The sequence below is a fragment of the Zonotrichia albicollis genome, chromosome 4, assembly GCF_047830755.1.
Source record: "Zonotrichia albicollis isolate bZonAlb1 chromosome 4, bZonAlb1.hap1, whole genome shotgun sequence".
Taxonomy (NCBI): domain Eukaryota; kingdom Metazoa; phylum Chordata; class Aves; order Passeriformes; family Passerellidae; genus Zonotrichia; species Zonotrichia albicollis.
Genome location: NC_133822.1, coordinates 35,503,671 through 35,526,418, shown reverse-complemented (window position 1 = coordinate 35,526,418; position 22,748 = coordinate 35,503,671). Strand labels below are relative to the sequence as shown.

The 22,748-nt window shown below is 56.1% G+C and overlaps 2 protein-coding genes across 2 annotated transcripts; one reads left to right on the top strand and one right to left on the bottom strand.

Annotated features, from left to right (window-relative positions):
• The first annotated feature begins 840 nt into the window (after window positions 1–840).
• PMM1 (phosphomannomutase 1) lies at window positions 841–12,520 on the top strand. Its single transcript, XM_005488681.4, has 8 exons — window positions 841–1,049; window positions 1,145–1,262; window positions 2,165–2,241; window positions 2,409–2,500; window positions 4,568–4,667; window positions 5,456–5,531; window positions 8,250–8,365; window positions 9,127–12,520. The coding sequence occupies exons 1-8, from the start codon at window positions 981–983 to the stop codon at window positions 9,247–9,249; spliced, it is 771 nt and encodes a 256-aa protein (XP_005488738.1). The 5' UTR covers window positions 841–980; the 3' UTR covers window positions 9,250–12,520.
• On the bottom strand, window positions 12,357–21,718 carry CSDC2 (cold shock domain containing C2). The gene is made up of 4 exons (XM_005488680.4): window positions 21,475–21,718; window positions 14,849–15,114; window positions 14,491–14,613; window positions 12,357–14,222 (listed from the first exon to the last, which is right to left on the bottom strand). The coding sequence occupies exons 2-4, from the start codon at window positions 15,022–15,024 to the stop codon at window positions 14,060–14,062; spliced, it is 462 nt and encodes a 153-aa protein (XP_005488737.3). The 5' UTR covers window positions 15,025–15,114; window positions 21,475–21,718; the 3' UTR covers window positions 12,357–14,059.
• Window positions 21,719–22,748: the final 1,030 nt, after the last annotated feature.

The following is a 22,748-nucleotide window of genomic DNA, read 5'->3' as shown; positions in this document are numbered from 1 at the left end:
GAGGTGAATTATTAACATTGTTCTGTACATACCCCTGCCACTGAGTGGGAGCAGTAAAATCATAAACGGCAAACAAGAAGAAAACAGAATCCGTGAAGCCGCCTGAATGCTTCCTTGTGAGAGGAATCTGGTGAAGAACTGGGAAAAGGGGTTGCATGATATCCTGGAGCAAATTATACTGAGGCAAAAAACAATCAGATGATAAAAGAAGAATAAATCTCTCCCCAGTTCCAACATAGCTCAGCACACTGAGCACTGTTGGGGGAGAGAATGCAAGCTAATTTTTGAGCAGAAAGCATTGGATATTCCACATAGGCTGGTTTTGATTTTGGAAAATAATTCAGGAATTATTGTAAGATACCGGGAGGTAGGGGGGAGGAGGGGGGGTATGGGGCCGGCTGTCAGCATCATCAAGCCATCATAATACAGCGCCGTATGAACGTGGTCTGACCAGGTGGTCTAAATCCTAAATGACTCGTGAGGTAAATGGTAGAGCGGGTCAAAGCAAAAGCTACTGGCTTTGTGCAGAGGGTATTTTCGCTTCCCCAGTGAAAGTATTAACAGCATCCCATTAGAAAAGCAAGGTGAGGGACTGAATAGGAAAGTGCGTGCTGCTCCTGTCCCCTTCACTAGGACACAGGAACCCTCAGAGGAGCTGAACTTACCAGGCAGCACAATCCAGGCCCAAAGCCCTCAGTTCCGGGGGGCACTGCAGCAATAACAGCAAATGTGAAGAGACGCGCCACACACCACCGTCCCCCAAGCTCCAGGCTCGAAAATGATTTCAGGAAAGAGCCGAAGCGGGGGAGCCGTTCAAGACCCGCACCTTAGTGCATCCCTGTGAGGGCCGTGGAGGCGCGGGGGAGCAGCCGGGGGGTGCCGGGCAGGGCGGCACGTCCCGCCCGTGCGGCCCCGGAGGGCGGGCGGGCGGCCGCCATCAGCTCCCGCGGTCCCGCCCCCCGCCCGCAGACCCGGCCGGGATGGCGGCGGCGCGGGGCCGGGTGCTCTGTCTCTTCGACGTGGACGGGACCCTGACGCCGGCCCGGCAGGTAGCGAGGCGCGGGGGCTCGGGGCTCGGGGGGGCTGGCCGGCGAGGCGGAGCTCGTCCCGCCGGCTGCGGCCTCACCCGCTGCTTCCCCGCCAGAAAATCGAGCCGGAGGTGGACGCGTTCCTGAGGGAGCTGCGGGAGAGGGTGCACATCGGCGTGGTGGGAGGCTCCGACTATGCCAAGATAGCCGAGCAGCTGGGGGAAGGGGACGAAGGTGAGCGCGGCGGACGAGGTCTCCCGGGGGGCGCCTGTGCCCTAAATGTGGCCCCAAGGCTGCCCGGCCGTGCCCAGGCGGGAGCTGCTGCTTGGCTCCCTCTGCCCGAGTGTGGAGGGCAGGCAGGGATGCTCCGATCCGTGCTGCCGGCTCCAATCCAGGGCTGCCGGCTCGATTTGTACGATCTGCCTCACAGCTCTGACAGCTTCACGCCCTGCTGGCAATTTTCGCCTCCCTGCTGCTCCGTGGCGGGGTCCCCTCAGGTTAACCTCAGGATCCCCCTCATGGTCCTCACGTTCCGATGGAGGCATGGGGTAGAGTAAGGAGTGGGAGGGCAAAGGGGCAGCTCCTGCTTCCTCCACCGTGTGTGTTCTCCTTCTCCGGCATGGATGACAAGCGCCCCTGGGCTCCAAGCTGTGCCTCCCACTCCGTTAGTGCAGGGAGGCCGAGAAATTCCCGGCTGATGCTGATTGCTGAGTCGCCAGTGCTGCGTGTCTGGGTGGCAGGGGGGGCTGGAGTTAGATAACCAGTAACCACATCACCTCAGCAGCCTGGCCGTGGGGAGGGCACAGCAGAGAGCAGAGTAGCACGTATGTAGTTGAAAGCCAAACATTTGTGAGCCTTTATCTTCGCCCTGCAACTGATTCAGCCCGTGACCTCAGTCAGGTCGTTTCCCCCTGCCTGCGTCACCTCCCCACCCGTGAGCAGAAGATAATCTCCTCATCCACTCTGCGGAAAGCAAGGAGCGTAGGATGGCCAGTGGCCCTCTGCAGAGCACAGGAGCTGTGGAAAGTACAGTACTAAGGAAGCAAGAAGATGGCTCACTCAGTCCTGATCCCAGTCCTTTTTGCCCCTTTTCCCCAGCAGTAGTAACGTTTCGTCTTTTTTTCTTCCCCTCTCAGTCATTGATAAATTTGACTACGTCTTCGCAGAGAACGGCACAGTGCAATACAAGAATGGGCAGCTGGTGTCCAAGCAGGTGAGTCCAGCTCCCTTTGCAGCCATGGCTCCCCTGCCCTGTGCACCATGGGGAGTAGCACCTGCCCTGCCCAGGCAGATGGGCAGCCTCTTCTCCCCAGTTTCTGCCTCTTCCAGGTGGGCTTCGTGGGAAGTCAGGCATCGTCACTTGCCCTTCTCTTTCTGCAGGCCATTCAGGACCACTTGGGGGAGGAGCTGCTGCAGGATCTGATCAACTTCTGTCTCAACTACATGGCACTGCTGAAGCTGCCCAAGAAACGGTAACGGCTCAAGTGTACACGAATGGAAGTCATGACACTGATTTCCATGGAGCTGAGCTCCAGATCTCTCCCAGACAGAGCTGATCTACAGAGCTTGTCTTGCTCCAGGTTTTATCTTAGCGTCCAGAGGCATTGTGTAGGATCACTGTTTCCCTGAGCTGGGCACCTTGGGCAAATAATGGAGGAGTGTGTTTGTTCTGAAGAGTCTGCACTATGTTTTAGCATAGTGCCTGCTCTTTTGCCCCTTGGATTTTCCTCCCTGGGAAGCAGGGTGCAGCCACTGTGTGTATCTCATTTAGGACAATGGTACCAGCTCGTTACTGGTCAGGACATCAGGCATCACTGGTATAATATGTTTCCAACCAGGCAAACAGTGGATCTTAAGATGGGAAGTCATCCCCTGAGCACACATTTTCACACTGTTTCTAACCCAGTTTTGCTGGCTGGCCCTGCTCTGCTCTCTACCCTGTGTTGCTCACTGCTCTTCCCCTTAAGACCCAGCAGCCAGAGGGTGAGCTGGGTTGGTACACCTCTGCTGAAGGAAAACCAGGCCACTACCAGGACAAGAAAGGGTTGTCTTCCATTGGATCAACTCACTCTGTTAGCACAGAAAGAGAGAGAGAGAATTGATGGTGTGAAGGTGGAAGGGGAGCAGGAGTTAAACCAGCCTGGTTGCAGGGTCAAACATTTTTTCCTGCTCTCCCCCTGTGTTTGTACAGTGAACACAAGCAGGTGACATTATTCCTGCAGAAGTTGCTAAACTGTGATCCAGATGGTTGTTTGTTATGAGTCACCACGTGGCAGTACAAGGACCAGTGAGGGGCGTCAGGACTGCTGACAGAACAAGGCCCCCGAAAGCACGGGCTGGGACCCAGAGCTCTCAAGGCTGTTGGGTTGCGTCATTGCTGTCTGGTTACCCAACAGCCTTGGTGGAGTTTCAGCTCCCAAGCAGAGCTCTGTGGATTTAGCTTTATGGGATTTCTAGCCAAGCAAGGACTTTAACCCACATCTCCTGAGTCCTGGCCTGGGGTGTGAGCCACCAAACGCTCGGTGTCACAGAGATGCTGCTCCTGGGCTGCAGGCATGGCTGCCTGTGTGTCCATTCCATGATGTTCCTCACTGTGTCAGGAGATGGGAGGGGAGAGCTTTTCCTCTAGGCTCGGGGTGGTAAGCACTTTATCACAGAGAAACAGCAGGGCTGGGAGGGACAATAAGCTCAGGGGTCCTCAGCTGGACAGGGGAGGGGATCTCCTCTCCAGCACAAGAATTTCCCACTGACAGGACTGCCATCCCCTGTTGCTTCTGCCCCACCAGTGCTGGCACAGCTGACCCTTTGACAAGCAAACAGAAGTAGCTGGGTTTTTACCAGAGATGAAAGAAGGGAGCAGGTTTCTGCCAGCTCAGTGCTTTCAACCACCCCACTGAGGAAGCAGCTGAGAAGTGACCCCAGCACAAGGTGAGGGTGGCAAGCAGGAACTGGATCCTGTCTGTGCAGGCTTAGATAAGAGCTGCAGTCAAAGGTGCAGGGGTCAAGAGGGAGATACAAAGACTCTGATTTGTGTCCCTTGAGGAGGCACTGATTGCTCCTCTGCCTGCTGCTGGACATCGAATTACACTGACCTGGGCCATCCCAGTGCCCCAAGGTACTGCCAGCTTCACCCAGCTCACACAGCATTTCCTAAGAGCCTCGTGGGGTAGAGGTGCCACAGCCTCATCAGGCAGCTGGTCCAGGCCAGTCAACAGCTGTCCTTGCAGTTATCACAACATTAGAAAATGTTATCTGTCATCTCCCCTAAGCTCATTGCTTCCAGCCTATCCCCAAGGCATGGAGAGACTGTTTATTTCTCTTCTCTCACAGTCTCTTTTATAAAACTTTGAGCTGCCTGGGACCTTAAGCAGTTGTTGGTGCCTGACTCGTGCCTGTTGTGAAGCACTCAGGAGCGGGCATGGCTTCTCTCCTCCTCCTGCATGTTCTTGCAGAGCCTCACTGAGCAGCCATTCTCCCGGAAAGGAGAATGTTGTTTTTCCCCCCTGCCCCAGTGACCTTGTGCCCTTGCCCACCCGCAGAGGGACCTTCATTGAGTTCCGCAATGGGATGTTGAACATCTCCCCCATCGGCCGCAGCTGCACCCCGGAGGAGCGAATCGAGTTCTCCGAGCTGGACAAGGTACAAGGGCCAGGCCTGGGCCCAGCCTCCCCTTGGCTGCTTTGGCACCACCCCAGATCTCAGGTCTTACGTGCTCCCCCCCTTCCCGAGGAGTAGGGAGGTTCAGCTTCAAGCTGTGCATATGCAACAAGGGGGAGACAGGACTGGGAGCCAGGAAACCCAAGGGAAGATGCAGATGGATGGAAGAAACTTGATTTTATTAGGCACCACCAATACAAGGGGGTGGCCAGCAGGATTCCCTGTGCTGTGGGAGAGCCCCAGGGAATGAGGCAGTTATTTAACAGCCTGTTTCCTCATTTACAGTACCCAGAGATGGCCCAGCAGCTGTATTTTCTCTCCCACTTCCCCAGCCCAAAAGAGCTGGAATTAATTGCGAGGGCCATGGCAGATCTGCTGGGCTGATGTCTCTAGAAGACTTGGCCCTTGCTCATACCAGTTTCTGCCTGGGGAGGCTTTCTTGGGGTTGAGGGATCAGCTGGTCTTGGCAAGACTTTTTAAGCAAAGCTGGAGGGTTTGGGTTATGAACTGGGCTGTGGGAAACTGAAGCAGTAGCATTTTATTGCCAGGGAAGATCTGGGATCCGCTTCTCCCGGTGGAGTGAGCTGGTGGCCTGCTTGGACACTGGGCAGGAGTGGTGGAAGCTGGCTAAATGGCATGGCACTGGGGCCCAGTGCAGGTGGGGAGGGAGCAGAGCTGCCCAGCAGACAGGTTATGGTGATTTCTGGGAGACTGTCAACATGTAATTATTCAAACCCTCTTCTCTTGCCTTCCCTCCTTGTCCTCCACAGAAGGAGCGGATTCGGGAGAAGTTTGTGGCAGCCCTGCAGAGGGAATTTGCTGGCAAAGGCCTGCGCTTCTCTCGAGGTGAGCAGGGAGGGCTTCCTTGGCTTTGCCTTTGTCATGTTTCCCATAAAATTCTGTGAAGGGGAGCAGAAATCCCAACTGTTCCCTCTGAGTGTCTGCAAATCCTGGGAAGAGCAGAAGGAGATTTTAGTCCTGGAGAGCTGCCACAGGGGAGTCATGTTTGCATCCATGAGGTCTGCATCCATGCAGAGAGTAAGCCGTGCTGCAGACTTCCCTCCCTGGGAATTAGCCAGCCAGCCAGGTGTCCATCCTGTGGCATTATCCCTGCCTTAATCTCAGCCAGTGGAGCCCACTTCTGCCCAGGGGGTCTATTCTGGCTCGAGCATCAGCAGCAGGGCAGCCAGCAGAGCCCCAGGCACACACACTCTTCTCTAGCAATAGGACAGGAGACAATGCATGTGTTGGCTCTGGGGTTTTTTTAGGACAGTTAGCTGCAAGGGAAACATCTTTCATCATGGAGGGAGAGCTGACAAGGAGTAAGGAGATTGCAGCTCCCTGCCATGAGCTTTTGTAGGGCTGCTGCTTGGGCTGGTTCTGACAGCCAGCTTACCCAAGGTGCAGAGCTGAAGGAGGGGCTTGAGCAATCCTGGGTGTCTGGCCAGGATAAGGAGAAAAATGAGGGTGTGTAAGTTGTGGGGGTGATGCTGGAAGAGGATCCTCTGCAGGGGTGTGAGATAGGAAGGTTCCACGTGGCACCCAGCCAAAGGGCAAGGGGGGTGAGGCCGAGGCAGTGGGTGACACCCAGGCCCTCTGATCCTCCAAGAGCTTTTCTCTAAGAGCTTTCACTTGCCTTCAGCATCCTGCCAGGGGCATCCCATGCTGCCCACAGCACTGGCACACACCATTTGTCAGAGCAGGGAAAGACAAGGTCCCTGCTGCTGTGTGCCCTCAGGCACAGGGTGTGAGAGCTGGACAATGGGCCTTTCTCCCTGGGCTTTGGGAAGCTTCCACAAAGAGCCCAGGCCTGTTGTATAAAGGGGAGCTGTGGGGCCCCTGCTCCTCCACAAAGAAAATGTGGGGTGTCTCAGGTCAGGCATGTGACAAAAGGGCATGCAGAAATGTAGCTGTTCTGCCAGGCTGGCTCCATGTGCCTTCTGGCTGTGGAGGATTCAAGGCCCAGGTGGGAGGTCTCCCTGCAGCCCCCCAGGCCCCTGCTCTCCCTAGGGGAGTAACAGTGCTGGCTGGTTCCCACCACCTCTTCACTCTTTGATTTCTTACCTGCTCCAGCTGGCATCAGGAGCCCCTACCTGCTGCCCAGCTCTGTTTAGAGGGCTAGAACGCAGTGAAAGGCAGTGGTTTTTACAGGTAAATGGCTCTGGATGGAAAAAAAAGAGGATGTCACTAAGTTTGGCTCCTGCTCTGATGCTGCATCCTGCTGCAAGCCTCCCCTGAGCTCATAGGGCACTTGCTCCCATCCTTATCACAGTGCCCTGTCCAGTTTCTCTGCTGCAAGGCAGACATACAGGCTCCATCTCCACCTTCTCAGGCTCCAAGGAGGCTTGGTTCAGGATCCCCAAACCAACAGGGACACTCCAAACAGCCAGGAAGGGGAGGTGTATGGCATCAGGGCTTGCATGTTTGAGCAACCTGGGGTGTCAGTGCCTCTTCTTCAGCAGGAACTGACCCTGTGATTATCTGTCCTCACCCTGTTCCTTAGAGAGGTAGGACTATCATTTAAGAAGGGGCGTGTGAAACTCCAGGATTTCTCATGGATACTCCAGTAGATTGCCTGGAGAAGACAAGCTGACTGGCAGGAGGTCACACATTCCAGCTCAAATCCCTGTTCCTCTGGCTCTGAGTGAGACCTAAGCATGCATGTGCCCTAAGTTGCAGGTTTTATTTTGGGAAGAGCTTGTCTCCTGTCTTGGTGCTGGGACAAGGGTCTCTCTGCAGCTTGGGGACACAGTGGGGAACCTGAGAGGACGGGGAAGGTGCTGCCTCCTGGCACCCCCAAAAAGCAGCAAAGTGCTGGGGTAAACTGCCTGGTCTAAGAGCAAGGGCTGGGAAGTTTGTTAACCCTTGGTGGCTGTGGGTGTCCCTGTCCACACACATGTTCTCTGGGAAAGCTCCCTTGCCACTCTGTGTTGGTCACATGTGACTTGGTGCCTCTCCAGATGCTGGCAACCCTCACTAACTCTTGTGTCAAGAGGTCACAGGTCAGGGTTGTGCCCTGAGTATATCAATGGGTAGGTGGTACCTCCATGGTGGTACCTCCACAGCAAGGTCCTTGGTCTGTGCAGAGACAGCCTGCCAGAGACCCCAGTCCCTGCACAGTTAAGGAGCATCAGAAGAGTGGTTTTAGAAGGGCCAGTGATGTCTAGCAGGAGCCTAGGAGAGATTTTGGTGCCAATCTCCAAGGTCATTGTCCCCTGTTGGGACACAGAATGTGCTGGTGCTATCTGCAAGGCATGAGCCAAAATCTCTCCCCCACCAAAGATGCCTTTCTTGGGAAGAACCCTCTGGTTCCTACTTGCCTGCAGGGAAGCTGTGCTAATGTCACCCCAGCCATGCTGATGTCACTGCAGCCTGTTGTCATAGGAACAGCCTCTGCCACTGTCCCAGCCATGTGCCAAGAGGAACACCAAGGCAGAGCTGCTGTTTGGGGTGGGGGCTCCCCGCAGACATGCAGCCCCTTCCCATCCTCCTGCCCATCCTTGGGTGGGGAGACACCCTGCCAGCTCCCAGCAGCGTTCCTGATGCCCTCCCTTCCCCTGGCAGGTGGCATGATCAGCTTTGATGTGTTCCCAGAGGGCTGGGACAAGCGCTACTGCCTCAATGTGCTCGATGATGAGAGGTTTGACACCATCCACTTCTTTGGGAACGAGACAACCCCTGTGAGTATGCCCCACTCGCCCCACACATGGCTGCTTTCTATCCTGCTGCTCCATCATGGGTCCTGTGGCTCCCATGGTCCCACTGGGGACAACACAGACCTTTAGTGGTGTGAGGGGGGAAAATGCTGCCCTGTGCTGTGGGGTGCTCTCATGATGGCTCTGCTGGCTCATGGGGAAAACACTTGGATTCACTGTGCTGGGAATCAAGTCTGCCTCAGCATTGCTTTCCTTGCCCCAGCACCCTAGGGAGAACAGCAGCCACTGCTGTGGCCTGCATGACCCAGAACACAAGCTCCCAGCACTTAGGAGAAGACTCCTCAACAGCAAGAACAGCTTCACCTTCCCTTCAGAGCAGTGGAGGATGATGCTTCCTTATTGCTGTAGATCAGCTTGGTCATCCACCCGGCTGTTCCCAGATGCTGGCAGCCTCTGCTCCTCCGATGCCCATCCTACCTTCTGCTAGCCCCTCCACAGGCAGGGCAGGGGTTAACTCAGGCTCCTGGACATTGCCCATCTTTTCTGTTCTCCTCCCCTGGCAGTGAAGAGGGAGGCAAGAGGGAGGGAGCAGAGCTCCCAGCCCAGCCTCTTTTGCCCCCCTGGGAGGGCAAAGCCCTGCCTGCCCCTGCCCACCAAGCCCCTGCCTGCCCAGCCTCTGACTCCCAGCCCAGCTTCCCAGGGGACAGAGCAAAATGTGGATTCATGGATGAGGTTGTTCTGGCCAGACCCTGCTAATGCTGTCCCTATTTTCTATTCCCCTGCAGGGAGGGAACGATTATGAAATCTATGACGATCCCCGCACTGTAGGACACAGTGTCCAGTCCCCCCAGGACACGGTGCAGCGATGCCGCGAAATCTTCTTTCCAGAAAGAGCCAACGAGTGCTGACTGCCCGCTCCCTGCAGCCCTGCCCCAGTCCCACCCTCTCCCCCCACCTGGAAAAGCACCTTCATTTGAGGAATCTGCTCAGGGTAGACCAAAAAACCACTTGACAGAGCTGGTCCGGATGTGACACGTGAGTGTGGGTGGGTGGCAGGAGGGGCCTTGGCTGAGCAGCCCCTCAGCACTGCCCATGTGTGGCTGGGGGTCATGGCGCCAGACCCTCCTCGCCTCCAGAGAAACCCCTCTCTTGACAGTTCAGCTGTGGTGGGTGGTGATGCAGATGCTTTTGTGGTCAGAAAGCATTTGAAAGGGCCAAAGAGTGAGTGTGTGTCTGTCCTGCACTCCCTCTCCTCTTCTCTCCTTTTCCACTCAGTTTCTCGTAACACTTGTGCATGAGGGAGCGTGTGGCTCACCGTTCTGTCCCCCTTGCACCTTGGCCAGAGAGGCTGGGGCTGCTGCAGCTCAAGGCATTCATCAGAATTGCTCTGAGGCAGGAGGCCAGGAAAGCTGTTTGCTCCAAGCCTGTGGTAGGAAGGAGTAGCTGGGATCCCAGCTTGTTGCACTGTTGTGCTTTCTGACGGACAGGTCACCGTGTCCTTCCCCTCAGTGCCACTGTGTGCCAGTCCCTCCCTGGAGATGACCTGGGAACGATGGCTTTAACATGGCTGGGCTGCTGCTCTGAACTTTGCTCGGCTGCATAAAGAAACCAGTTCTTCTCTTTAGCTTACAGAAAACACCCAGGGTTTATTATCCATATTATTCTGTATTTTCAAGTCAGACCTTGTCTGGCACAGCTGGAGGATCCTGGCATTTCATGCTATGGAACAGTTTGGGGTAGAAGGATTTCCCGTGGTCTTCCCACTCCTGTATCCACTGGGCATCACAGAATTGTTAGGGTTGCAAGGGACCTCTGGAAATCATAGTCCAACCCTCCTGCCAAGGCAGGGTCACCTTGAGCAGGTGACAGGAATGTGTCCAGGTGGGTTTTGAATGGCTCCAACAGGGGAGACTCCCCAGTCTCCCTGGGCAGCCTGTTCCAGTTTTTCCTCATGTTGAAGTGGAGCCTCATGTTTTAGTTTATGGCCATTGCTCATCATCCTCTTGGTGAACACCACCCAAGAGAATCTGGCACCATGCTCTTGGCATCTGCCTTTGAGATGTTTATATGCATTAATGAGATCCTCTGTGTCTTCTCTTCTCTGGACTGAACAGGCCCAGCTCCCACAGTCTCTCCTCATAAGAGAGATGTGTCCTTATAAAACCTTACCCAGGGCATTCATAGCAGACCAAGTCCCCTTCCCTCCCCAGTTCTCAGCTTTCCATCCTGCTGCCAGAGGCATTTCCAGCAGAGCCCAGCACCAGCCATACCTGGTTCACAGAGCAGCTGGAGGTCCCTGCTCAGCAGTGCCCTCCAAGCTTGCTCTTCTCCCATCTCATCCCACACACCCAGTTAACAGGCTCACCTTTAGGGAGACAGGATGTCCAGTGCAATTGTCCTATGTCCTCTTCCTCTCCCTGATCTTTGTGGAGTGCAAACCCACATCTCTTCTTGAGCCTTTGACCTTCTCCCTCACGTTGTCCTTTCATTCCTGGCACTTGCATTGTGGTGTGTGGCCACAATGGTGACACTTGGTCACAACTTGGTGCTCAAAAGGAGCTCAGGGATCCCCTTCTGGGAGATGTCCTGCTTGGAGCTCCCCAAGGTACACAGATCTGGTGTTTGTGGACCTGGAGGATGTTGGAGGTTTCTGCAAACCCTCCCCCATTGTTTCCCAGGAGCCTTTCTTACCCCATCCCTGCTGGTTGTGGCACTGCCCTGTCTCTCAGTCCTGTGTTCTCCCCCTTTTCTTCTGTTCCCAGTTCCCTCATGATGGTTCTCCATTTTCCACTGGCAGCTGGACTGCAGAGAGGAGTTTCTCAGCTGGCTACTGCCACCTGCCAAGGCACCACCATCCTCCACAGGCGAGAGACACTGGTGCTTCTAGACCAGGGCAGGGCTGGGTCCCCACATTGCCTTGGCCAGAGTCCCTGGTGGCCCTTGGCACGGCTGCCTGGCCCCAGGAGCAGGGATACTGCATGACCAGTGCTGGTGGGGTGCTGTCTCCTCCACCTGACTGCACCTCCTAACTGCAACACATCAGATCTCTGGTGCAGCACATTTGCATGAGCACAGCAGTCTGCCAGCATCCAGAAATCCCCAGCAAATCCACAAACTCCTCTTTCTACCCAGGGAAGATTTCTGTGTGGGAGAAGAGGACCTGTTGGAGAAGCTTGTATGCAGGATACCCTTTTCACAGGTCATGTTTTGGCCCTCCACTGCAACCTTCATGGAGGAATTGTATTTTGTGATTCCTTCCTCTCTGTTTCACTGTGGATGAGGTTATGTGTGAGTCTTGGGGAGTTTGTTTTTCCTGTGAGTGTATTGACAGCCAGCAGGACCTCTAGTGAGCTTAGTGATGAGTGAAGAGCGGGGTCTGGCCCTGACGGCGTGGGGCACGCTGGTGGCCTTGGGGGCTGAGGTGATTGCACCTTAGAAGTGAAAGGCATTTTGTGCCTGTCCCTGAGGCCCCTTTGCCATGGTGCTCCTCTCCTGGTGGGTGCCCACAGCCTCAGTGGGGGTTTCTCCCCATGGATGTGAGCAAGCAGACGTGGCAGGCCCCATGCCGGGAACTGTCTTGGTGTGTGGATCCATATCAGTGTGAGATGGGCAGCTCCTGTCTGGCTGATGACAACTGTTAAATGAGAAATATATTTAAATACATAGATATGTATATTAAAAAGTTAAAATCAATCCTATTAAAGCCACAACACGCAGCAGCTGGAGGCGGTGTGTGCTTTGTGCCGGGCTGTGCTGGGTGAAGGGCAGCCACACAACACGCAAGACACACTTCAAAGTCCCCACTGCAATGGGGGCCAGCCCCACTCCTGGTCACCCCTCAGATGAGCAGCAGCCTCCTGTCCCAGGCCCACAGTGTGGAGCATCTCCAGCCCCCTCAGGGACACACGGTGGAGGACTCCTTTCTGATGTCTGGATCAATTCCTGGGTGCTCCAGGTACTTTACGTGGGAGAGTCACTGTGACACATGCACACAAAGAGCCAGGATGGGCAGGGCTCATGGGAAAGTCACTTTTAATGGTTTATTGCCAATGTTACAAAGGTTGACACATGGTCAGACAGGCGGGAACCACACCAGAGTTGTAAAAACACCAACAAGTCTAGGGTTTTAGTTTATTTCAAAAAAAAAAAAAATCCAACAGTTTGCCTTGGCCAAGCTGACTGTATGTCCTGGGTATGCCTGGAGCCTGAGCCACAGTTGCCACAGCCCCTGGGAGAGCCAGGCTTTGGGTTGGCAGTGAGATGGACTGGAGGGTCCTGGGGCAATCCCCACACCAGCATGGTCCTCCTGAATCCACAGGGCCCGGCTGTCCTGCGTGGCACCAGCCTTGCTCTGCTCCTCTCCCCACTTCGCCCTGTTGGCAACAGCAGCAGCAAGAAAGGTGGCAAACACCCCTCTCCATCCATGCTGAGCACCAGCAGTGCCAGCAGCTCATGCTGGCATGGTGCTCTGGGAGCTGCCTGTCCCCTCCTGCCCTGCTTGGGAGGACCTGCTGGGACCCACTGTTCCCAGCCCTGTTGTGAACCCCTGAAGATGCTGGTAATTCCTGGAGCATCAGCACTGTTTCCCTGGGGTGAGCTCAAGACCAGCTCAGTGCACGTTGTCCCTGTCCCAGTGCCCTCTGCCCTGTCGCTCCCTGGGGCTGTGGGAGCCCATCTGGCCAGGGTATGGCAGAAAAGACCAAAACCAAAGTTTGTGCTTTGTATACAAGACCCTGCCTACACCGAGGGGCTGGGGAGGAGGTGGCTGTGCTTGCCCCATGGCCGAGGCTGCTCAGACCCCTCAGCCCCTCACCGCCCCAGCAAGCTACAGACATGCACACACACACACACGCATGGGAAGGGGGTCCCCAGGGGGCTGGGGGGCAAGAGAAGGAGGAGAAAGTGTCTGTCTCCCCAAAACCATGTCAGCACTGAGCCAAGAAAAGTGCATTACTGCCCAGCAGCAGCAGGGAGCACAGAGGTGCCAAGTGCCCTCTGCCCTGTGCCCAGGTGCAGCCCCCCCAGGCACAGCACCGAGTGCCCTGGGTGCCCTGCCAGCAGCTGTCTGCCTCTTAAAACCAAATTTTTACTTTCTGTAAACCAGTCTCCTCCCTGTGGCACCGCTAACCTGAGATCTTGTGATGGAGGGATGTGGCTCAGGTGGGTGCTGTGAGCTGCCAGCAATGGGGATGGGTCTCAGCCACCCAGACCCCGCACAGTGATATGCCACCCCACAGCACCCTGTTTTGTCCCTGCTTCAGGGCATGTCCCACTGCTGCTGTCCCACTGTGGACTGAGTGGGGTGCCCATCTTGCCACAGTGGAGTTCAGGAGGGTGAGCTGAGCCACCCAGCCTCTCCCCACCCCCTCCTGCTCTCGGCACCTGCTTCAGCCCCGTAGAGCTGGAGGGCTGGGGCCAGGACTGGCTCCTCTATTCCCCATGGCCTCAGGAGCAAGGAATGGAACGTGGGGCTCGGTGCTGCCCCCGGAGCTGGGGGACAGTCAGGGAGGGCTCTGCTTCCCCTGTCCCCCTCGACAGACACTTACAAACACACACAGAGAAAGGAAACCGTAACCTTATAAAAGACACTGAACGCAAACGCCTGCACGTTTGGGGGCAGCCCCGGCCCCGCCGCCGCCTCGGCTGCCCCCACGCCCCTTGGGAGCGGCTGGGCAGGCTTGCTCCATGGGGCTGAGCGGCTGGCGGCCCCCCGGGCGCCTAGGAGCCGATGATCTGGCCAGACCATGTCTCGTGCTTCGTGTGGGGCGCCAGGTTGGTGAGGACCACCTCCACTGCCTGGAACTTCTGGTTCTTGGGAGGGATGGGGCACACCTTGTACGTCACCTCGTCCCCCTCCACTGGGACGTACTCTCCCTCGATGCTGCAGGAGAGGAAAGGAGAGGTGGTGGTGGTGGTGCCCCAGCCAAGAGAGGGATCCCTGCCCCAGTCCACCCAGAATGAAGGAAGGCATCTGACCCACCAGTGGTGCCTTGGAAAAGAAAGCCCATTGATGATGGAAGGTACAGGACAAGCAGAGACCCATGTCCACCCCATGGAGACATCCACCCCCCAACCCACAAGTCTCCAGCTCCATGCTGATGGCATGGCTTCCCTGGGGTCTTCCAGCACCACACAGCCCTGGGACTTACTCAGACACATGCACGAAAATGTCCTCAGTGCCATTCTCTGGGGTAATAAACCCATGGCCCTGGGAGCGAGAGAACTGCTTGCAGACACCCTTGAAGATGGGGCCAGCAGAGGCACGTGCTGTCCTACAGGAGGAAAGGGAAGATTTTTCACTGTGGCCCTTGCCCAGGTGCCAGGTGGAGGCACGGGGAGAGATTTTTGCTATGAACATGACAGTTCCAGGCCGAGCGCAGGGCACCCACCCGCAGCACTCCGGGCAGGGCTGTGCAGCGATGTCAGGCACCAGGTGACAAAGCGCTCCTGGTGCAGAGGGTCCTGCAGGTGACCAACTGGACAGTCCCAAACCCAGCGGGTACTTACGCCGAGTAGGTCCTGGTCCTCTTGGTGGGGAGGGGGCTGGGCAGGTCCCGTAGCAGGAGGTTGCCCCGCTCCCAGATGCGGCTGCCCTCCCGCTGGAAGGGGAAGGTGGGCCACACCGGCGACTTGGGCGAGTGCAGGGGTGGCACTGCCGGCGGGGCGCTGGGCTCCGATGACATGGCGGGGTCGCTGGGCTCCTCCGTCTTGGGATCGGGCAGGTGGGCAGCAGGAGAAAGGATGCCCAGGAGTGTGGGCCTGCTGCTGGTGACCTGGGGAGCAAAAGGGGCTGGAGTTACAGGGCCTTCTGTGAGGCTTTTGGCACAATCTGCTGTCAGGAATTGTCCCTCAGCTGCCAGCCATTTGTGGGAGCACGGAGCTCCCACATGCTGCCAGCCCTCAGCATTGGACACCAACCCAACCTCCAGCACTGGGAATTGCCCCAGGAAGCCTGTCCCAGCTTGAAGTCATCTGGGATGTTCCAGAAAATCAATCCCAAGGGAAGAACCTGGTTTGTTCAACCTTTCAATTGCCAGGATAATCCCACATATTTGAGGCGAAGTCAGTAAAAAGCACACCCTGGGAAAAGAAGCAGTGGAGCATGGGCTGCCACAGGCAGGGACCATTTTGGGAAGGATCCCCATGCAGTGCCAGCATGCCTGGGCCTCCAGTCCCAGGCTCTGAGAACATCCCCATCTGCTGATTTAAAAAGTGAAGAAAAGAGGCTGAGACAACAGGTCAGTACGTCAAGGTCAGGGGTCTGAGGTCTTCTCAACACAGGAGGTTGTTTCAGCCCCACGGGATTTAGGGGACAGCCCCAATCCCAGCCAGCAGCTGCTGCCCATCCAGACACATTCCTACAGAACGAAGGAACACCAGGAGACTGTTGGTGAGGCTGCCAGCAGCCCTCGTGTCCCTCAGGCACCTCAGCCCAGCCACTACACAAGCACAACCTCCTGCTGCTGCCATCATCAGGCTCCAGTTTCTGAAGGCGTCATGCCATTTGCAAGGAGTTAAAGCCCTAAGGGGCAGAAACCCTGCAGACAGAGCAATCACAATTGTGGGCACTCTTGTCCTTACTGAAGCACCCCAGCATGAAATTGGAGGGGCTGTGCATTTTTCAGTCTCCCAGATGCTCTGATGTGTGATCAGCACTGCAGCTGCTTGCTGAGAAAAGCCTTGCTCTGTTGATTTTCATTCCAATCAGTTGCTGCATCTGACGCTGGTGCCTCTGTCCCAGGGTGCCCCACACCAGGGGTTGCTTGAGGGCACCTCTCTTTGGATGCACTGGGTGGGGGCTCACCCATTTCCATTGCTCCTCAGGAGTTTCCATCACTTGGAGCTGAGGAGCCCAATATCCCACGGATCCCATCCCCTTCCCCAGCACCCCCATCAGCACTTTTGCACCCCACTGGGGCATGCAGCATCTTTTAGGACAACACCTGCACACACCAGGAAACAGAGAGAATGAGAGAATATTTAATTTCTTTTCTGACTCACTGTGGCCTTTTGAGACACAAAGGCCCTGGGGGGATGCACAAAAGGGGGTCACCTCCACTCTGAAATTAGCAGGCACCAAGGACATGGGAAAAGATTTCTAGAGCAGCTGAAGTGTCAAGGAGGCACCAGGCAATTCCTGTTCCCCTCACCCACCTCCACCTTCTTCCTCTGCCAGGGGCTGTGCCTGCCACTGGGCCCCCATGGCTGCCAGTCCTGTTTGGATTGCCCCCACCTGGGCAGCCCTCAGCCAGCCTCCTGACAGCTGCTCCCTCTCATCCCTGCACAGCTTCACCCCCCGGCCCAGGCAGTAAAGGCCACACTAGAGTCCAAGGCAGAAGCCACCACGTTCCTCCTGCCCTCTGAAACAACTTCCAGTTGTGGCTGCAAACCCCTCCAAACTGTCTTTCCTTTTGCTGACTCCCCACCCACCCCCACACCAAACCCTTCCTGTGCTTCAGTGGCTCCTCTCCTCCATGCAGCAACTAGAGCATGCACATCTGCCTTTGCTTCTATCCCACCCCACACAGGGGCTGCTCCGCTTCCATGCCCAGGCTCAGCATCTATTTCCCCAAACCCTGGCTCAGCATCTCCTTGTCCCATTCCCAGGCTCAGGCTCACATCTCCTTCCTCCACGCCTAAGGAGCGCAGCAAGGCTCAGGGAGCACCCAATAGAGACTTCCCAAAGCCAGACCAGACAGCAAACTGCTCAGGGAGCACCCAAGTGAGACACCCCAAAGCCAGGCCAGTCCTTAAACTGCTTCACAGCTCCCATCTGTGCCCCCATTTGACCTCCCTGCCTGTGCTGGTGAACAGCCTGGCCACTTTAGAGCACTTTAGAAGTGATGTGATTCCCATGCATTTCTGCAGCATTTGTCACCTTCCCAGGAGGTGCCAGGATTGGAGGAGTGGGATGATTTGAGGGAAACAGCCCTCAGTTCTCTGCCACATCCTGAAGCTGGCACTCTGAAAATGGCCTCACCATGGTGGTGCACCTCCTCTGTGTGGCTTTCTCTGACAGAGGAGCCCTTTCTGTTCCCCCACCAGTTTAGGGACAATGTGGGTATTTAACCTGAATAAGGATGCTTGGAGCAAACTATTAGTATGCTGAGGGAGTTGGTTGGCATCCACAAGGGGCTGGAAAGATGGAAGTTTCCCAGAGGCAAAATTAAAATAAGAGGCAAGGGGGTGTGTAGGAGGGGGAGCTTGCAGGGACAAAATGGTGTGCTCTGGTGAAGTGGCAACCAAGAAGGGGTTTGCCCCAGGCTCACCTGTGGGGCCAGCTCAGGCCCAGGTGCCCTGGAAGGCTCCCTGTTTTGGGGGACGAGCGGTGAAGAACAGGAGCACTGCTGAGGAGGCAGACAGTCTGCTCCTGAGAGCTGAGGGCGGCAGCTCAGGGTGCCCTCCTGGGCTGCTCTTTGCCCCCAGGAGCTGAGCTTGCTCCCTGTGGGAGAGCAGGCGAGGTGCAATCCCCCACAGGCACTCTGAGGGCTCTCTGGATGGCCCAGGGGGATGCTGGGGGGCAGCTCACTGGGATAAACACAGGCACAGGGCACAGCAAGGCTGTAGGATCCCCATCCTTGGTGGATGCACTGCCTGGACATGTCACAGAGCTGCCTGCTCTATCTCCTGCTTGGAACAGGGGCTGGAGCAGAGATCCCTGTCCTGGAGCCAGGCTGAGGCTGTCTCGCTCAGCCAGCAGCACTCAGCCCCTCTTCAGCACCAGGATCAAGCATCCCAGATTTGTTGGTCAGCCTTGGTGCCCAGCAGCTCAATTCCTGGCTTTGGTGGTGCTGGTGAAGCTGAGGCCGTGTAGGAGCTTTGGCCCATGGGGGTCTCCAGGGCTGTATCCTACCTCCCACTTCATTTAAATCCCTGCTGCAAACAAAGGGACCAAGGAAATTAAACTCAGGGCAGAAGCAGGCTGAAAGAAGAGTGAGGACACGAACATATCTTCACCGGTGTCTCCTCCCCTCCCAGCCCAGATGCAGACCAGGGAAAACCTCTGCTGTCCTCCTTCCCTACCTGCTCTCTACCCCACCATCCTCTGCCCAACCATTTCTCCACAATGCAGCCCCAGCTGGGGACAAGGAGGGAGTACCTCGGCACAAGAAGCATTTTCACGCTCTCCTCAATCTCCTGTGGCCACAGTAATCTCTGCTGAGGATGAGAGCATCTCTCCCCACCTCAGGTCTCTCCCGGCCTGGCTGACACCACCCCACGACACTGTCCACCCCACACACGCATGCAGTGCAGGGACGGAATCCGGGTCACTTGAGGAAGCGAGCGGAGAGACTGCAGCAGCCCGGCTCTGCCGCGGGGCACGGGAAGCCTTTCCAGAGTAACCACCCTCCCCTGCCACTGCTGGACTCCCCCTCGCTCCTCCCTGTCTCCTCCTGGTGGCTTTGCTCCGAGGGTCTCCCGGGGTGACAGTCCTCCGAGCCAAGGAGCAAAGTGGCTGCAAGCCCAGGGCTTCCTGAAAGGATGCTCTTTATAAAAAACACCTCCTTCCCTGCTCACCTCCTCTCTTCCCCCAAAAAAAAACATCTCAAAGCCAAACCCCAGAGCCCTCTGGTGACAGGGTCTTCTTTGGCAGCAGAAGGCAGCTTTGCTTTTATATTTTTGGGAGGGCAGGCTCCTGAGCAAGCGGAGCTGACAGTCAGGAGCCCTTGCAGGCGGAGGCAGGAAACCCAGGCCAATTAAGGCAGACAGGCAGTAGACACATCAGCTTTTATCTCGAGATCCAAGTACCCCATTCATCAGCAGCGACTGAAAGGTCTGCCGTTTATCAAATAAAATCACTGTCTCTCTCCCCTTCTTTAAAGCCAAACACATTGACTTGGGTGCTGGCTGTGACCTTGTTTAACTAAACAGCCTTTCAAGGCCCGCTAGAAGGGGGGAAAGAGCCTTTTGAAGAGGCAGCAGCCTCTATCTGCCACTCCCCGTTCATTAGTGGCAGCGAAAAAAGCCCCCTCACGCTGCCTCGCCCGGGCGGGGGAATACATATTTAATTAGCTTCATCGCCCGGGTGAGCCGGCCCTCCCAGGCGGCGTTTCTTTGTGCTCCTTCCCGTCCGCTGGCACCCCGGCATGCCCGGGATGATGGACTGGCGGGTGGGTGCAAAGCGGCCCTCACGCTCCCGCTCTGGACGTGACCCTTCGGCGGCCACACCGTCGCCTTTATGGGCAGCTCCTTTCACGGCGCCGCTTCTCTTTGTGAACCCCCAGCTCCGATGCTGCCCGCATCTTTGTGAACCCCCAGCTCGGATGCTGCCCGCATCTTTGTGAATCTCCAGCTCGGATGCTGGCCGCATCTTTGTGAACCCCCAGCTCCGATGCTGCCTGCATCTTTGTGAACCCCCAGCTCCGATGCTGCCTGTATCTTTGTGAATCCCCAGCTCGGATGCTGCCTGCATCTTTGTGAACCCCCAGCTCGGATGCTGCCTGCCACCACGTTCGGCTCTCCCGAGTGCCACTGCTCCCCCCGCTCCAGCCAAGGAGCTGCAGGTTATTTTCCCTCTGCTGCCTTTTGCAGCAATCTCCTGCACAGGCTCTCCCACGCCACTCTCCATCACGTTTTCTCCATCCCTTGCGACTGCCAGTGGCCTCAGTTCAGGAGTCAGGTTTACTACCCCTCTAAACCCGCCCCAGCAGAAAAAAGGTCTCTGTATGTCAAAGAGACACCCCATCTCCAGAGCCAGCTGCCAGCAGCCATCTCCTCACCCCTTGTGTGGAGCACAGAAAGCAATGCTCTGGCCCGCTGCCATTCTCGGGGAGGCTGATGCCCCCCCAGACTCAGCTTGTCTAGACACAGGCTGAAACAGAGAAGAGCTACACCCCTCCAGACGCATGAGTGCGTCCCCAGAGCTCAATGCAAGAACAAAAGTCCTATTTTTCCACTGCCGGGCATATTCACCTGCCGAGGGACGCAACAACAACACGGTGGCCGGCAGAGATCCCAGGGGGGCTGCCATGAAGGGCAGGAACCAGCTGAGGAACCATGATGGCTGCAGGCAGGGTTTCTGTGAGCAGGGCCACTGCAATGCTGGCTGGGCTATGATTCTCCATCCCTCCTTCCTCGGAGAAGGCTCACAGCCTTGGTGTCTGGCAGATTTTTATAAATGCTGTCTCTGTCTGATGCTAATGAAAGCCTCTCAGCTCCCCCACTCCCGTTTTTGGTCACCAGATCATGTTAAGAGTTAAATATCAGGCAAAGCCATTTTCTCACCTATCCTGCCTATTACAAACCCGTTTTACAAGACAAATTACTATAGAAAAAATAAAATTAGGCGGTTTTTGGGCAATGCACACTGACAGCATCCCCTCCCCAGCTAAGCCAATCACACTCCCAACTCCAGAGATCTTTGCTGAGATAGTCTCGCCTACGATACAGCCTGCTTAGCGCTAAAATATGAATGTCACCTTTATGGATTGATTATAAAAAGCTCCCTTAGTCAGTGCTGGGCTGCCCAGTTCTCAGAGAGGCCATGAGGGAAAGCAAGCAGGCTGACAAACGCAAAGGAGAAGCAAAGGGAGAAACCATCATGGAGGCTTGATTTACCTTTAAAGCATGTATGCATAATTATCATTCCCAAATACCAAATTTGTGAGATTTATTTACTTTCTTGTGATGGTTTTTATTTTTTTAATTAGCATAGTATCTGTTCAAAGACATGGCACAGACATCTTCGTCTGTGTCCTTCCTTCCTCCTTTGTGGATCTAACTTGCCATCGGCAGGAATAGTGCAGCCAGCCCAAAGAAATCCCAATTCCAGCCCCCATCACTATCAGCCTACTTTAATAAGTCAGATTTTTCACAAATTGCCCCCCGCTCACCCGGCAATCCGAGAGCCGGATCCCAGCTGAGCTCAGCCCTCCGTGGCAAAGCCCTGGATTATTTGCCCCCAAGCCAAAGCAGACGTGCAACATTGCCGCCGCCACCCGCAGGGGAGTTATTGTTCCTGAGGCTGGTGGGGAATAACCAAACCGGAGGAGGGAAGTCACGCTTCATCCTCGCACCTCTCCACCGTCAAAAGGAAAGAGCAGGTTTCAAAGAAAAAGGTGGTCCGTGAAGTTTAATCTCCGGCTACAATAGCCCTGGCGCGCTGCATGGCCATTGTGCGTGCCCTTACCCACCTCCTTAGCAGCGACGGGCTCCCTGGAGCTGCGCTCTGCAGAGCATCGGGGCTCGGAGGGGCCGCACGCTGCTCCGCTGCCGAGCGAGGAGCAGCGGTGTCGCCTGCAGCCCGGCTCCGGGGGCTGTCTGGGCTGCCTGCCTGCCGGCTGACGGCTCTGCGCTGTCTGATGTGCGGATGGATGATGTGCGCCTCGAACACACACGTATCCGCACGCCTTCCCCTGACGTCAGGGCCGGGCCAGGGGGAGCGGGCAGGTGGGAGGGATCAGCCCGGTCAATTCTGAGCGAGCTGGGCTTAAAGGAGAAAGTCTGCATGGGGGGCCGGAGGTGACGAGGGTCGGCCCCGGGGGGCTGCATCGCTCCGGTTGCGCACAGTGACGCACGCCGGTGGCACAGCCGGACGCAGTGGGGCAGCCCCACAGGCTGTAGGGACCGCAGGATGGGGTGTGCAGTGCAGGCAGGGATGCAGACACGGTCCCTCACAATGGGTGAAACCTCTCCCCTGTCACCCCAAGTCCCACTTGTGCCCTGCAGCCGCTCTTCCCGCCTGCCCAAGCACCCCTGGGTACTACAGTAGGAGCAAACAGGAGCACATGCCACAAACCCCTCTTACTGCCCCATCCCCTCCGGGCCCACAGTCAGCCATCACAAACGCACGTGCTTTCCAAGGGTCTCATTTCTGTCAGTGCACTGTGCCAAAAGATCTTTCCTTTCTGTTCTCCCCCGTGCTTGCATGACCGTGCTCAGGGGAGCCACCTCTGCAGGCAGAGGCCATGCCCTGAATCGGCCTGAGAGTTTCTCTGGTCGGGGTGTAAGCGGTGGGACAGGGCAGAATCATTTGCTGAGTCCATTGAGGAATAGGGTGAGGAGTAATGGGGTTTAAATTACAAAGAGCAAGATTGATGTTGGACATTAGAAAACACTTTCTAACAGAGCAGACAGTTAATTACTCAAGTAGATTGCCTGGCCAAGCAGCAGGGTCTCCATCACTGCAGGCTGGTAAGAACAGGCTGGGCAGGCATAACTCAGGGGCAATTTAGATGATATCGGCCCCATTTTGGAGTAGAAAGGTAGTCAATATCAGCACTTTACCAAGCAAGTCCCTGTGATCCTGGAATAAAATTTACAACAACCTGGAACAGCCATGGTGCAGTGTCAGTGCTGCAGGGAGCTGTTATGGACATCTTGTGATGTGGGGTGGTTGTGGCTTGCTTTGTTTCCTTAAACTCTTTCCTTGATACATTCTAAGTAGCTGAACATGGTGATGCTAACC

Bases quoted from the DNA above. Each gene is read 5' to 3' on its own strand.
- PMM1 (XM_005488681.4), top strand. From the start codon at position 981: ATGGCGGCGGCGCGGGGCCGGGTGCTCTGTCTCTTCGACGTGGACGGG. The intron at 1,050-1,144 runs GTAGCGAGGCGC...CTTCCCCGCCAG, and splicing joins CCCTGACGCCGGCCCGGCAG to AAAATCGAGCCGGAGGTGGA. The intron at 2,242-2,408 runs GTGAGTCCAGCT...CTCTTTCTGCAG, and splicing joins GGCAGCTGGTGTCCAAGCAG to GCCATTCAGGACCACTTGGG.
- CSDC2 (XM_005488680.4), bottom strand. From the start codon at position 15,024: ATGTCATCGGAGCCCAGCGCCCCGCCGGCAGTGCCACCCCTGCACTCG. The intron at 14,614-14,848 runs GTAAGTACCCGC...TTCCTCCTGTAG, and splicing joins AGGACCAGGACCTACTCGGC to GACAGCACGTGCCTCTGCTG. The intron at 14,223-14,490 runs GTAAGTCCCAGG...CCTCTCCTGCAG, and splicing joins ATTTTCGTGCATGTGTCTGA to CATCGAGGGAGAGTACGTCC.